This window comes from Xenopus laevis, chromosome 8L (assembly GCF_017654675.1).
Source record: "Xenopus laevis strain J_2021 chromosome 8L, Xenopus_laevis_v10.1, whole genome shotgun sequence".
Classification (NCBI taxonomy): Eukaryota; Metazoa; Chordata; class Amphibia; order Anura; family Pipidae; genus Xenopus; species Xenopus laevis.
This window is the reverse complement of record NC_054385.1, coordinates 94,769,316-94,785,759: the sequence shown is the minus strand read 5'-3', so window position 1 is coordinate 94,785,759 and position 16,444 is coordinate 94,769,316. Positions and strand designations below refer to the sequence as shown.

The following is a 16,444-nucleotide window of genomic DNA, read 5'->3' as shown; positions in this document are numbered from 1 at the left end:
AGGGGCCCCTTGCCACCATTGTTTTTTTTGGGGTTTTTTTTTTCAAAAAAAAATTAATTTTCTTTTTGGTGGCCCCAAATTTTTTTAACTTGTAAGGGGGCCCCTGCCACCAGTTTTTTTTTTTTTTCAAAAAAAATTTTTTTTTTTAAATTTTTTTTGGGGCCCCAATTTGTTTTTAACTTGTAAGGGGGCCCCTGCCACCATTTTTTTTTTTTTCAAAAAAATTTTTTTTTCAAAAAAATTTTTTTTTGGGGCCCCAATTTGTTTTTAACTTATAAGGGGGCCCCTGCCGCCAATGTTTTTTTCAAAAAAAAATTAATTTTTTTTCAAATTTTTTTTTGGGGCCCCAATTTGTTTTTAACTTATAAGGGGGCCCCTGCCGCCAATGTTTTTTTTTTAAAAAAAATTAATTTTTTTTCAAATTTTTTTTTGGGGCCCCAATTTGTTTTTAACTTAGAAGGGGGCCCCTGCCACCAATGTTTGTTTATTTTTTAGTTTTTTTACATTTTTTTTTGTTGGGGCCCCAAGTTTTTTTTAACAGGGGGCCCCTGCCACCAATGTTTTTTTAAAAAAAAAATTTTTAATTTTTTTTTTTTTGGGGCCCCAATTTTTTTTATAAGGGGGCCCTGACCATCAATAGCTTTTTACAACTTGTGTGGGGGGGGGGGTTACTTTTTTAGCGCTGATGTCTGTGTGGTCAGTTTGTCAGTAACAGTAAGAATGATGTCAAAAGGCAGGGCCGTTTATCATAAGAAATCATGTGGCCGAGCTGTTATTATGATGGTATCTGAAGTAGAGCTCTTACTATATCCCTAATCCCCAGAGGAAACTATTAGGACAAACAAATGCAAGAGGGAATATTGACCGCAGTAAGTTTACAATGATTCCATGTGAGTTCTAGGATCAGTACATAAGCCCTCACTATAGATTCAGTTAAGCTTTAGGAATAATCATTTTCACATGGTTCACAGGACTGGGTTCACTTGCCATCTTGTCTGGTTGCAATCTGACTAACAGTTCTTCTCCCCTGGGTACCCAGAACCACAGAAATTGCAGAATTGCCCATTCAGGGACCTAGTTCACAAATCCATACACTACTAGAGGGGAATTATAAGCATTTCCTTTCAGCACAATTGGCATATGACCCTAGCAACACAAGCACATATAAAGGGATAACAAATCAAGTTTCTTTTGCTCAGAAATTCTGTCCTAGTATCTTAATCCACATTTCATTTCTTGTAAAGTTGATCTTTATATGCTTTATTTGCCCTGCTTACCAATACATAAAAGCGAAAATTTATTAAAACTCAATTTTATCTCATTATTTAAAAAATTCGACCTAACTCCTAACCACGATTTGGCTTAATTTACTGAACTAAAATTTGTATGTGCGGGAAGAAGTCTCTACAAAATCCTGCAACAATTCGAATCGTCTGACTTTCCGAATTGTCGCTGGAAAACCTCGACGTTTTCAAGTTGACCCTTGACTTTTTTTTCAATTCCAAAAGAAAATCAGCGTCAAACAACCCAAAGCCCTTGAACATCATGAATGCAAAAAAACATCTTCCATTTGTGAAAGGGACATCTGCCATTGACTTTTACATGATTTCGACAGGTTTTAGCTGGAGTATTTTCTGATTTTTAGTAGCTTTGGCGCATAATAAATCTCAATCCCTCTAAAAGCTTGGATTTTTCCCCTTAAAAATGTTAAAAGAAAAATTCAAACCTTACTGTTATAGGAAAAAACATAAAGGGGTTATTTAATTAAATTCGAATTTCTCTCATATTTTTATTAAACCAAACTGCCATTCATGATTTTATCTTATTTATCAATATAATAACTGGAAAAAGTCGGGTACGGGAAAAAGCTCGATAGATTTGAGAGAAACCCTGAATCATATGAATTTTTCAGAAATGACGCCCGAATCGCTTGTTTTTTTCGGGTTATCGAAAGATTATTGGATGTAACCCAGCACAGATCACCATATCTTCAAATTGTAAAAGGGGCATCTGCCATTGACTTCTACATGATCTCGGCAGGTTTGAGATAGCGGATTTTCGGATTCTAACTTTTGCAGCTATATTACTTTTTTTTTTTTCCTTTAAAAATTAATTTTTTGCCCAAAAAACCTCGACCAGAAAAAATTGAAGTTTAGTAAATAAAAAAAAGTCAGCAATTGCATCACATATTAACATATTGATTGCCTGGGGAAGTTGTCCCTGTTATTGTATGACAAGTACCATATTAAAACAAAATACAGGTCATTTCCGTGCTACAGATCATAATACCACTGACTGACCAGCTGCCAAAGTCTTCACCAGAAGCATGACAACTGAGACTAGTGACTGTGCCTGAGGCCATAATGCTCTCAATTAACTGGACTGCATGAACCTTGCCTTGTACTTTTGTTACTCACACTGGTGCAGTATTGTCTCAATCATCTCATGGAAGTGAAGTCCACTACCAAAAAAGCTGTGACAATCCATGTTGCTTTAAAGACTGAATCCTTTCCCATATGAAGATTTTGTCGGTAAATCATTTAATTATTACTGTTATGTATATATAAAATGCATTTAAAAGTACAAAAAGACAGAGTATAGAAGTCAAGCTCAATGGAGGAGATTACGTCTCTTGCATCTCACTGTGAAATACCCTGGGGCAGTAGGCAATTGCAGACCTTGTAGCTTGAGAGAGGTATAATGTAATTTTTTTTGGGGGGGGGGAGAGAAGTCTGAAGATCAACTAGGTTTGGATTGGGGAAGGGGTGAATGAATGCTTAGTCCCTGAAGGTCAATTAGCTTGGTTTGTGTGTAAAACAACATCATTCTATGTTTCCAATAACTACAGCTGAATGAACATTATCAGTGTTGTTTAAATTTCAATGGCAACGTAGAAATCATTAGGCTTCTATTTTGCTCAGTGTATGATGCTCTTTATATTCATGGTCGCCTTTATTTTGACTCTCTTGGCATCATTGTGATAATTATAAATACAGCATGTATATTGCATCCAATAATAACACAATCTGGGATGCAATCCTTAGAATACTTTGTATAGGATCTGAGGGGTTTTGTCCAGAATCTCAGGTTTTGTGTAAATTTTCAGGCTGATATGATCCAGAGGCTTTGACCAGTGTTCTTTCCTATCTGGAAGCCTTCCTGCATAAATCTGTTCCTGCTAAGTCAGTAAATGTGGAACATCAGCCTGGTTCGTGCTGAATTGTGTTCATGTTGGAATGTTTTTCTTCCATGTAAACAATTCATTAAAGCCAATCCGAATACCAGCAAACACAAAAAAAAACCTACTCCAGGGAGTTTATAATTTTAAGATTGCAGTACTCACCAATTTAGAAAATTACGAGGTATGTTAATAAGCAATTTGCGCATGCGATATGACACCCGTGTGCTTTAAAAGTGCATATGTGCCTTTAATCTCTTAAAATCTTGCATATTATGTATGCCATTTTCTGGAACTAATGGTGTCAATAGACTTTAAATTCTCATGAGAGATTGCAAAATGAGGATTATGGTGGAACAAAAGTTGTGTAAAGGGAGTTAGGTTACAGGGCGGCAGCATAGGTATACATGGATTGGAGGTGAAAAAGGGAATCTATTTTGTTAGGAGTTGCACTTAGTTCTTTTCCCCTTATACCAGATAAGTGGCTGAAAAGACGGCATAGGTTTCTCAGCTCACTTTAGCTATAATGATGCCAGTAAATTCAATTGTATCAAGAGGAAGAAACTGAAATAAGCACAATTAAATTCTGACATCACTGACCAACTGCAGCTACTCTTTAATAATAATAAGGATTTATCTTGCAAGTTAAAACACTGACATAATTATATGGAGAGTCGACCCCTACAGCAGCAGGGGGCCTTAGAAGACAACATGCTGGAGAAGGACCTGCATTGTGTGTTTTCCCCTGGCTAGTGTCCATGCTGTGTGGTGGGCATGCATAGGGGGTGGCAGATAGCACACATGGTTGAAGGGGTCATTTTTTGGGTGACAATTTACCCTTGCATAAATGTATTCTGGTCAAATAGGTGGTGTGAAAGCTCCTTTAGCCTGTGCATGGTGCACCAACTGTCCGCGGTTAATAGATTATTCCTGCAAGGAATTCTGACACTAGGTGAATAAGATCGGAGCTTGGTTTCAAAGGTGCTTATTTTACAGCAGCATGCATGTGGCCCTACAGTGAAATGGACAATTTACAGTCTCCACCATTCAACATATGGGTGCAGCCCAGAAGGTCAGCTGATCTCTGTGATTGCCAGTCATGGACAAGGGGAAGTAACTGCAGTTCACAGCCAATAAGACTGCTTCCCTTGAGCCCGATGTCATCAATATATTGAATTTGCTCTCTGTATACTGACAAAAAAAAACAACTGCCTTCACAAGAATTAAAAACAAAAACACTCACAACAGTTGCACAAAGGTCAAAGGTCAAATGTCACAAGCTGGTGATGTGGGCTGTTCACTCCAATGGTAGAATACACAAGCTGGTCACTGTAAGTGGTTGTGATTAGCACATGCTGGGCTCATATGCATAGTAAGCCTGGAGAGGTTCAGGCCATAGCATTAGGCTGACAGTTCTTATTTTAGGCTGGTTTTGTATTTAGAAAAAACCCAAACGACGGCAACCCAATAATGATAACATGTACCGTAAGTTCAGGGGCGCTCCACCTATGAGCCAAGTTGAGCAACTCGCCTCAGGTGGCAGTGCCAGATTTTTCCAGGGGCGGCAAAAAGCCACTCCTTGTGCCTTTAAGAGCTGAATTTCCGTTTTTTAAACCGGAAATTCGGCTTTACTAGTGCGAGAGAGGGCAATTGCGCTCTCCGCACTAGCGTTGCTGCCTCCCTCCGGAAAGGTAAGCGGGAGGGGGTGGGGCGGCATTATAGGAGCCTCAGGCAGCTCTTTCATAAGAAACGTTGGTTCTATGATTTGTGGGCAGGTCTGGATTTGTGGAAAGGCCACCAAGGCCCGGGCCTAGGGCGCAGGATTTTAGAGGGTGACATTCTGCCCAACCGCACCCACATTGGTTCAGAAACACTGGGGATGCAAAGGATATATGATAGATTTTTAAATAAATTTAGATAAATTTGCCCAAATAAAGATGAGGGGACTGGGGCGACGAAAGGCAATGGGCCTACGCAGGCCCGGACTGGCAATCTGTGGGTTCTGGCAAATGCCAGAAGGGCTGCTATAAGGTGCTATAGAAAGTCAGTATTTAGTGGGCTGGTGGGGTCTGTTTGGGCCTCTTTATGGGCTGATTGGGCCACTGTGTACCTGAAATGCCAGGGCCTTTTTCAATTCTCAGTCCGGACCTGGGCCTACGGGTGCCCACTATGTAAATCCAGCCCCCTTTGTGGTACCTGCAAATCCACCCCCGCCCCTTATTGTGAGCCAACCCATAAAAATGACATGGAATATTACAATGGATCTGAGAAAGTGTATGTGTGGGGGGATTCTGCTGCCTAACCAGTTTTTTTTTTTTAACAAATGAGCAAATATTTTATTTCCTTATATGATACAAAGAAAGGAAGCAATAGCTTTCATGGAACTACCTCTCCCAGAGTAGCACACCGGCACCGTTCGGAACAAAAGTGGATTCCAGTCAGCGCAACAAACCTCGTGCCTGGATCTGGCTGTCAGTAATATACAGGATGGAGAGTTGGTGAATTACTGGGCTGAATGTATAATATAAGGGAAGCATTGTGACTAACATTTTATATTTAACCAGTGTTGGACTGGGATGCCAGGGGCCCACCAGAAAGCCTTAGACCTTGGGCCCACCAGAAAACCTAAAACAGTGAACCCACCAGAAAAAGTTAGACAGTGGATCTTTCCAAACTATTATTCTTCCTCTACTCACTCAATCTCTTTATTCTCCTAGTCTTTTATATATAGTTACAATATTCTCCCATTATTCAGCATTTTCCCCATAAAGAAATAGGGAAAAAAAAATAGGCCAAATGTTTAGAAACAAGAGGGTCCACTAACACCTGGGCCCACCGGGAGTTTTCCTGGTATCCAGGTGGGCCAGTCCGACACTGTATTTAACGAGTATTTTTTAATGAATGTTTTACCATTGCCTACAAATGAACGAACGGTGTGTGCTGTGTGGACTGCGCCATGTGTAATGCTGAAGTGAGAGGAGCGTCCGTCAGTGTGTGCATGCGGAGCACGGGGGGCGGGGTCGGACCGTGCGTGACGTAAGCGAAGGCTACTTAGCTTGGCTGGAGCCGCAGGACTGGTTGCAGAAGGATTGAGAGAGTAGAGGAGTGAGTGGCAGTTAGTCGTGCGGGGCTGTCATGAGCGCTTTCGCATTGCTTTGGCTCTGAGCAAAGATGGCACTCGCCCTGCGCAGGAGACGCTAAGTCGCAGAAGTTGATGCATTGTATCCGCTGATAAGTACTGGGAGTTTGGTTTCTTGCGGTATAGTGTGAGGATAAAGATCCCCGTCTCATTGGAGCGCCCTTGTACATCACTTGCAGCCTGGCTGCCGCTCTAGCTTGTGCCTCGCTCGTTCCCAGAGGATGAAGCCGATCCCCGCCGCCCCTGAGCCCCTGGGGCAACACCAGGACAGCCCCCGCCGTAAGGACAAGGGAGAGGCGGAATCGGAACGGCAGAGGACCCGGGAGCGCCTGGAGGCTACGTTGGCCGGACTCGCGGAGCTGGGGCATCTGAGACACCGGCAGGAGGTGCTGATAAAGAGCGTGCTGAGCCCCGGGACACGGACACACGGAGACGCTGCGGCACGGACGGGCGACAACCCGCGCAGCCTGGAGGAGAAGTTCCTGGAGGACAATATCTTGCTGCTAAAGAAACAGTTGGTAGGTGCCCGGGGGAGCAAGTTATAAGGGGATCTAGTCGGCTCTAAATCTCCTCACTGGATTATATTCTACAACTACACATACCTACTGCTGCTGCTGCACATTCTATTCGCTGCACATGTACTAGAGGCTGCACATTTAACTCACTATATACATAAGGCTGCACTGCTGCCACTATAATTCCAGGCAAGGACTGTGTGTGACATATTAGTCGCATGTAGACTGCCTGGATCATTTCTTAGCCCTGACTGACCTCCCCCAGCTGATCCCCCCCCCCATAATATGTTGATCTCATTACCCATACACAAGACATTTCCAACCCCTGTCTCTGTGTGTATGTATGTATATATGTGTGTGTGTGTATATATGTGAATGTGTGTGTGTATGCAGCCTATGAAAGCCTCTGACTTCAGACTTTAAATCGTGTGGAAGGGAGTCGCTCTGTATAACGGACTTGCTTTCTCGTATAATGACTCGATTTGCAAGAGCAATTAGTGACACCGTGCAACCACCAGGGGGCAGCCTCACACCCGCACTTTGCCTCTGAATGAAACTGCCTTTGTCAATCGGCTGCTGTGTCAGATGGAAGGAAAACCAACAGGGGCTCTAATCGACACGTTTAAGGAGCTTAACCCTTTCAGCCTCCCTTGTTTGGCTCTCTAGTCATTTTGTAATTAGCAGAACCCAGTGGGTAGCCCTATTACAGGATTAACCTCATTGCCCTTACCTTGCACTTTCAGTTGTGCAGCTTTAATATGTCTTGTGTATTTATGCATTTGCTTGCATATACACACACTGTTCTCAATCATACATTTCATATATATATATATATAAATACATATACATACACACACACACAAAAGAAGACCAGCAACACACACCATAAATTCTGGTCTTTCTTTTGAGTACATTTTGAACTTTTACCATGCACCTGGAATGGAAGCAGAGTGCTTCCCAAAACAGCACAAAAAAAATATAATATATGTGTGTGTGTTTTTATATAGTACTAGTCATTTGCAATATATGGCTAAAATGTCACCATGCAGTCAATACCTTCTATAGTGGCCTCTAAATTATTTTGGGTACAGCTTTAAAGACAAATCTTTGTATGCATATACTGCAAGTAGCACATTTGATCCAGGCACAGTTGGTGCTGTAGTGCAATGACTAGATCACTGTAGAAAGTATAATAAGCATATTAAAAACCAAGGTTTGGCTTTTAAATAACATTTTCCACTGCCCTTTTCCAATAGAACTGCCTTAGAAAGCGAGATGCTGGTTTGCTGAGCCAGCTGCATGAGTTGGACAAGCAAATAAACGATCTTAGAATTGACGTTGAAAAGACAGAAGAGCATCTGGAGACAGACAGCCGACCCAGTTCAGGTGAGTTTTTAGGGGAAGATGTGCCCCTGCTGTTGGTTGGCTTATTTGGCTGATTATATATTGCCTTTTTGCATACACTATAGGAAATTAGGGACGCTCATTACGAACCTGTCAACTTACCTAATGCATTTCAGCAGCATAAGTGCAGAAGCCAAAACTGACTAACTCTGTTTAACATGAATCAAAATTCTAATTCCTGAGAATGAGACATTTTAATTCCCCTTTCGTGCCTTGCACATTCTCTGAACTACGTCCAATAATTCTAATTTTGCAGTGTATTTTGTGCCCTTACAAAAGAATGCGTTTTCTTTCTTTATTTTTAGGATTTTATGAGCTGAGTGATGGGACTTCAGGATCCCTCTCCAATTCCTCCAACTCAGTGTTCAGCGAATGTTTATCCAGCTGCCACTCCAGCACCTGCTTTTGCAACCCCTTGGAAACATCATTAAACCTCACAGATGGTCAAGCAAAGTCTGCAGGTAACGTTTGTTTTCTTTGCCTTCCTCTGTTGTGTGGAGAGCTGTTCTAATATGTTTCAGTGTGTACAGAAAACCCAGGCATGACTGTCTCTTGCATTGATGAGTAGTCTGGTTTGATTGAAGAATTCCCCCATTGTTTGCCTACGAAAATAAGCCAGAGTTTTGCCTACAAAAATAAGCTTGGATGAAAAGTGTTGAAACTATGCACCTTGGGTGCTTTGTATCTAGTGAATATTAATATATAATCATGTTCCATAATGGTTTATATTTCTTGTGCTAGTTCACTATAAGAACACCGTGAAGCAAGGAGCGTTCTGGTGGTATGGCAAATCTTGTCATGCCATACTGAAATAGTGTAAATGCCTGTGGTTCTTTCAGGGAAAAGAAACTTTAAATGCATTAATTGGTTTTAGTTAGTATGCAGTTTAGGATAGTATTATGCCTTTCATACTTTTAACATTTGTCATAATGATATCCCTTTATTTAATTTTAGACGACTTTCTTGAATGGCTGGACTACAGAGAAAGTCAACATGAAACTGGCACAGTTCGCCGCTCCTTTTCTGCACCACATTCCAACTCTGTCGACATTGGGGCAGATGTGCACCCCAAATATCAGTGTGACCTGGTATCTAAAAATGGTAATGATATCTATCGTTACCCCAGCCCACTTCATGCAGTAGCTGTGCAGAGTCCTATGTTTCTGCTTTCTGTCATGGGCAACATAAAGGCAGAGGAACCAGAGGAGGGGATTGACCACAATGATAACGATGACTGTATAGTGCCTGAACTAGACCACTTAAAAGACGAGGACTCTTTTCTCCATCAGAGCAGCCTGTGTTCTTTACCACTTTCTTCCGCGAAAAAAATGGATGGTTACATTTTAAGCATCATACAGAAAAAAGCACATCCTGTAAGGACTAACAAACCAAGGACTAGTGTCAATGCTGACCCAGGCAAAGGGATTTTACGACATGGGAGTATGTGTGTCAAACAGACTGGTGGGGTTTCTCAAAGCAACGCAGTTAACCTGAAAAATTCTAAACAAACATGTTTACATTCCACCGGAATGATCGCTGTGGATAATAGCACTTATCCTTCTCTAAAACAGTGCTCAAAGGAGTCTCTAAGTGAACAGCTGGAAAGTAAAAGGATGCCATCCATCTCCACATATCCTTCTTGTAATGTCAATGAACTTCAAAGCCAAAACAATTCACGAAATACTGTGAAGTCTGTGTGTCAGGGACTGGCAAGGGGCTCGGTAGCAATGACCTCAAATGTTCAAAAGGAAAATGTTACACCCAATGCACTGGCTAATCTCTCTAATACATCAAGTTCTGTCTGTAATGTAACTCCTGGAGAAAGCATGCAGAACAGTCCACTTCTTCCACAAGAGATTAAAGTTGTGCCACCAGTGAAAAGAGTTTCCCCCCAAAACACACTCCTTTCTTATCATGCATCTTCGTCTTTTGATGAAAGACCACCATTGGACTTTAAGAGCGAGGGGTCATCATCTCAGAGTTTGGATGAAGGGCTTCTGGTCAACGCTCATTATATACCAGCCCAGCAACAGGGTGTTAAACTTCATAAGCATACCAAATACGTGAAGATCGTGAAAAGCTCCACTTTAAAACATAGAGCGAATGTTCAATATGTGGCAGAAAATGGATCCCAGACGCTGAAAGAAAAGAGCAAGGTTGTGGGAAAGAAGTGCAGGTTCCCAGATGACTTGGATACAAACAAAAAAGTGAAGAAATCCACTCTGCGGGTTAAAAAAACTGCTCACCCTCATTTCGAACCTGCAGTAGTTGGAAGAAATCCGGTTGCAGTCAGATCTGGAAGCAAATCTCATGGACACTCAAAAGATGTGGTCTTGGCCAAACCTAAACATAAGAGGGGCGATTATCGAAGATGGAAGTCTTCAGCCGAGATTTCTTATGAAGAAGCATTAAGGCGGGCACGTAGGCGAGCCCAGGGAGAAATGGTGGGTGTTTATGCCCAAGTGCCATTTCCTTACTCCAGCCCATATGCTTATATCGCTAGTGACTCTGAATACTCTGCAGAGTGTGAGTCTCTGTTTCACTCCACGGTGGTAGACACAAGTGAGGATGAACAAAGCAATTACACAACAAACTGCTTTGGGGACAGTGAATCCAGTCTGAGTGAGGTTGAATTTGTTGGTGAAAGCACAACGTCAAGTGATACTGATGAAAGTGGAGGACTCATATGGTCCCAGTTTGTACAAACGCTTCCCATGCAGGCCACTGCGACTGCTGAACTACAAACCACCGCAAAAGCCTTTGTCAAAATCAAGGCATCGCACAACCTAAAGAAGAAAATCCTTCGCTTCAGATCTGGGTCTTTAAAGTTGATGACAACGGTTTGAGCACCACCTAGTCAATGTGTTCAGCTCAGACTCCAGTTTTATTTGTATATAATTTGTTACTTGTGCAAATATTTAAAGTCTATGGTAAATTAAATTGACTCTATGGAATATTCTGGTGGACTGTCAATGCCGATGACTGGTGTAAATCTACGTAATTTATCCTTCTGCTTACATTGTGCTCTTAAAGTGTCCACTGTTGATGTACTCTGGCAATCTGCAGATGTCCAGTTAGAACCATCCAGAATAGACCACCCAAGACCAGGGCAAATAGCAGTTCTAGTATGCTTGGTAAACATTCCATTGGCTTTTCATTTGGAAAATGGAGTGAACTTTTTTTTTTTCATTTTTTATAAAGCATGCCAGAACTGAAGTGGTTTAGATCTAGTAGTGGTCCATCCTGAGCTTTTCCAAACTGTGTCTTTTCCAATTAGCGTATTAAATGCCAGTCTCTTTCTTCAAACATATGCATGCTCTGTGCATGAATCTCATTGGTTACCATATGCCTTTCACTATTGGAGTTCATGTATACTTTAATCACATGTATTTTATATATTTTGTAAATTATATAGCACATTTTACATGGAAATAAATTGTCTGCTTTAACGCTGTTTAAATTTATTAAATTGAAACAAAATGATCTACAGTCTCGTGTAGTTTAATGGATGTTATGTGTAACCTTGGTTGCATTTGGGGTCTCCTTGGATGAAGCGGCACCTGCCAGATTTATATTAATGCATAAATGTTCTATTACCTGCCACACTCCTTTTAATCAAGAAAAGGATATGTGCTTGTGTGTGTGTGTGTGTTTTAATAAGCACATCAAGAGGTGCTATATGTTACTTATGGTGCATTTGTAAAGGTTTCCCTTTCTCTTATACATTCATGGCTCCCTATTTCTCACCAACAATTATGTTTTCCCTTTGTCCACACTCTGCCTTCCATCTTGTATCTCTTATCTTGTTTTCATATCTCAGTCTCTCCCACACAGGTCCAAATTCTGTGGCATTTATGTCTTGGCCATTGCTTAGCTTGTTGAATCCTACTTTTATATTGCAGCCGCATTGTATCTTACATTTGTAATGGGTGCTCATGTCATTCTTGGAGTTTGTGGAGTTTTGGTCTATGGCATGTGCTGGTGTAGTTGGCCTCTAACTCTGCTATGGTTTGTTTTGGGTATTTAATGAGGAAATAGAGCTTAGATGCTTTTATCATTATGGAGCCATTTTGTGTGTTTGGTAGCTAGTAGTAATTCCATAGTAAGGTATGTTAGGTACTTACTTGCATTTTTTGTGTTTTTATAGGTTTTGTAAAACAGTTTACTGCATTTCAAAGTATTTTGTGTACATGGAAGAAACTAAATGGCATGTAGCTATTTGTAGTAGTTTGGACAGGCCATGTAAAAGTTTTTCTGTCTGCTTTTGCAGCAGTCGTATTCAGTGTAAAAAGTGTCCCTTGGCATGTATGTTGCAATGTAGTGCATGTGTTATTTTTTGCATTGAAGGGAAGCTGTCCCTGTGTGTCCAATACAAGGCAAGTTATTTATTGTCATTGATTTGTTCTTTCAGATGTTGCCATTCTCAGTAGCTAAAGCAATGTTCTTTGACTTTGTCAGTTATGGTTGCAGGCAGGACTGTGTATTTAGGTCCAATGCTGCCATAAACACGCCCCCTACGCAGTGCGCGTGACAGCGTGTAGTGCACTTGTCGTCCCTTCCGGAAACCAGCCCGGCCCCCTACCCCCCAGCTCTTTCACCGGATTTCCTGTGGAAGAGGCTGGTCGATATTTTTATTTTTTTTTAAATAAAGTTATAGGCACCGGAGGGCGGCCGCCCAGGCATTAATATTAATACGCCCCTGGTTGCAGGCACCAGAGCATTGCCAGGAGTTGATTTACAGCTTCCTCATTAGGTTAAGGGTGAATTTGGCAAGTGTTTTTTCAGATCTGTGTATCAGATGTGGATGCGACATTTTGGTTTTGCATCAGTTATTTGCATAACATTTTGGCTTCACAGGGAAGAACCAATTTTTTAAAAATGTTTTTCGTTTTCAATCTATTCCTTTAAATAAAGTCTGTGTGCGTAGGCCGCATGCTTTGTACACCCCTTTTCACATTTGCATGAATGGGGAAATTCCATATTGCTTGCCTTATGAGTGAGATTCTCCACAGCACACCAACAAAGGCCGACTGCCCAATTTTTAGTTAACTTGTACAATGCCAGGCTTTCCATTTTATTCTGTATGGGTTTTATTGAATTACTGCACATTGATTCCTGTTCATCTGACTCTGTTGTTCTGACTTCTTGCACAGCCACCTTATAAATTCATGTCCACCCATCCTGGCTTAGATCTTGCATGGCTCCGACACGTCTTGCCCTTTGCATGTAGAAAGGATTACCTATTGCCTTTACCTCCTTGTGTAACTGAATATCCCCACTATTTTATCCATTTTCTAATGGTCTCCCCAGTCCTACTCTGCATTTAGGCTAGGACAGTACAGGCAATTGGTAGATTCTGGCAAGTGCCACAGGGGCTGTTGTAAGATGCCATAGACAGTCATTATTTATTGGGCCTGTGGGGGCTGTTTGGGCCCATGTGTAGTTGAAATGCCAGGGCCTATTTTTGAATCTGTCATGATCTTCCTGCCCTTCTCGGTGCAAAACCCATTTTTAGGCCTGAATATTCTGCTCAGTGTTCTCAGACTGTTCCCACTTTTGCACTCTGCTCATGACCACTCACTGTCTTATGTATCTGACAATCTATTACCCTGCTTGCCTTTTCTCTTGTATGAGAGAGCCTTTGCCTCACTGCTACCCCACATTTTTGCTCTTATGTATAGATTTTGTCTGTGTAGACACATATTTGTCTACTTTTGTCCACTCCTGCTTTGGTTTTGTGTATTATTTTACTTACTCCAAAATTCTCTCAATGCTCACTCATTCTTTCCATGTCTAAAATTCATACACCCTCTTGCTCTTTCTAGCAGCTAGTCTCTTTAGCCCCCCCCATCCAATATTGCATTAGCACTTTTTACAGAAATCCTATACGAAGGCAAAGGCTTTAGATTTCCTGTCAATTGTAAAGAATTTGCTGCCTTCAGGGTATTCTCACATGCAGGTGGCCATAAATAACCATTGACTTTCTTTTTTTATATTGCCTCATAAATCCTAACCACATTCTTACCAAAAATAATTATGCAGCACAAAGTAATGCAGTTTTTTCCCCTTTCCTTGACTGCTGTAAAGAAACATGAAATAGGAATGACAAACTCTTTGATCGCATAAATAGATGTATTTATATAACAAGACCATTTGTGGCCATTCATAGTTGGTTCCCTCCCCACCAGTACTCTTTCAAAAAATAAGGCTTAAAGAGCTATAAAAACCAAAATACAAATTGCCATTGATATTGGAAACTTATGAAACCCGATCTTACTGTGTTTTAGGAGAAATCATTTAATGTGAATTTAATTTTTTTTTTTAAATTTTTTTGCTGGATATTCCATGGCTGATTGAAATCCCTTAACCATGAAGTACAACAAGCAGGACAGCCATTCCATCACCCTTCCCTATTCTGTCTTATTGTCATGAGATTCTTTTTCTGAAATATCAGGCCAGTTTGTTGTAAAAAAAAAATGTCCTACATTTAGGGGCGGATTTATCAAGGGTTGAAGTGCATTCGAGCAAATTTTCGAAGTATAAAAATTCGAAATTCTAAGTAATTTTTTGGATACTTCATCCATCAAATAGGATACTACGACTTCAAATTTACTTCGAATTCGATTCGAAGTAAAATCGTTCAAATATTTGACCATTCGATAATCGAAGTACTGTCTCTAAAAAAACTTTCGACTTCAATACTTCGCCAAATTAAACCTGCCGAAGTGCTATGTTAGCCTATGGGGACCTTCTTGACCATTTTTCTAAGTCTTCACACATCGAAGTAAAATCGTACGCTAAAATCTTACTTCGATCATTCGATGGCCAAATTCTGTGAAAAATACTTTGATATTCGAAGTCGAAGTATTTCAATTCGAGGGTCGAATTTCGAAGTATTTATCACTTTGAAATTCGACCCTTGATAAATCTGCCTCTTAGGGTATGCAAAATCTTTTATGGCTGGGCATCCACATGTCACAAAGTTGGGTTTGATCAAATGGCAAAATTGTACTGATCTGCTAGTATAATCTCTGACTGGATTGCAAGAGGCGCTGTATATTTAAGGTTCATAATAGTTGTGTGGGAGGGGCTTCCAAGCTCTGATTTACGACCAAGCCATTTACCATAGACTCAATTTCAATCAAATAATTGACATTTTTAAGAATTTCCTTTTTCACTGTACTGAAAAGTTAGTACCTTTTACTTCACACCATCTGCAAGCCCGTCATTCGTTAAGTAAAAAAATACCTAAAACATTACACACCCTGTCAAAACCTTAAAAATATTGTGCCGTACATTTTAAGTGGTGAGTGTAGCAAATCTTCCTGTAAGTATTCTTTACAGATAGATCTCATTGCATATCAAGTATTGACATCTCCTTGGACATCTCCTTGGATTCACATTGGGCTTCCTCCAGTGAAGCCTACTGTAACAGTCCCCCACCCATCCCAGTAGAACTAGTTCTGGCTAGACAGTAGAATTCTCTTGGATGAAATCTCTGCCCTACAAGGTTACAATGAATACTGCTTTGGGAGGGTAACAACCTGTCCCGCCATCCCAGAGGAAGTGAATCTTTCATATGCATGTATTGTGTCCTTGCTCTTTAACATTATAAAAGTTATTTGGAAGTATGGCATCCTCTTCTACAGGAGCTGAAATATACATACAATTTCCAGACACGTTTTTGTCACCAGTTGGGCTGCCGAGTGGAACCTGTTCTTAGAATCGAGGAAAGTAAATTGTGTAACATGTTTCTATCTGTAGAAAAAAAAATATATGTAGCAAATGGGTTTTCTTTTTAAAGCTGGAGACAAAAGCTGGACAATAAAATTGGTTTTGTAGAATCCACCAGCTATGGAAGATTTTGGAGATTTCTCCAAAAGTGGGGTACTGTAAGGGTATCTTGGGGAAGTTAATATTTTTTACTTGAATTTGATAATCTTTTTTCATAGAGCAGGGAATCATTTTAAAAAGGGTTGGTTGTATCAAGATAATGACCTTACAGGCCATAAATCATGGGAATTTTAGAAACATATTTATTAAAGGGTGAACTCTAGGGTGACTTTCACCTGTTGATGAATATGCTTCTAATAATCACTAGTAATGAATAGAAAGTGGGTGAATTTCTATGGAGAGCTCCAATTTCACACTTTGATAAATCTGTCCCTTATTAAAATTTGCCTTGTATATTTGATTTGCAATCATATA

General features: G+C 40.6%; 1 protein-coding gene across 1 annotated transcript; it reads left to right on the top strand.

Annotated features, from left to right (window-relative positions):
- Window positions 1-6,227: 6,227 nt before the first annotated feature.
- On the top strand, window positions 6,228-11,719 carry dact1.L (dishevelled-binding antagonist of beta-catenin 1 L homeolog). Its single transcript, XM_018230727.2, has 4 exons — window positions 6,228-6,835; window positions 8,089-8,218; window positions 8,542-8,697; window positions 9,191-11,719. Exons 1-4 carry the CDS (start codon window positions 6,539-6,541, stop codon window positions 11,080-11,082), a joined length of 2,475 nt encoding a protein of 824 aa, XP_018086216.1. The 5' UTR covers window positions 6,228-6,538; the 3' UTR covers window positions 11,083-11,719.
- The last annotated feature ends 4,725 nt before the right edge of the window (window positions 11,720-16,444 follow it).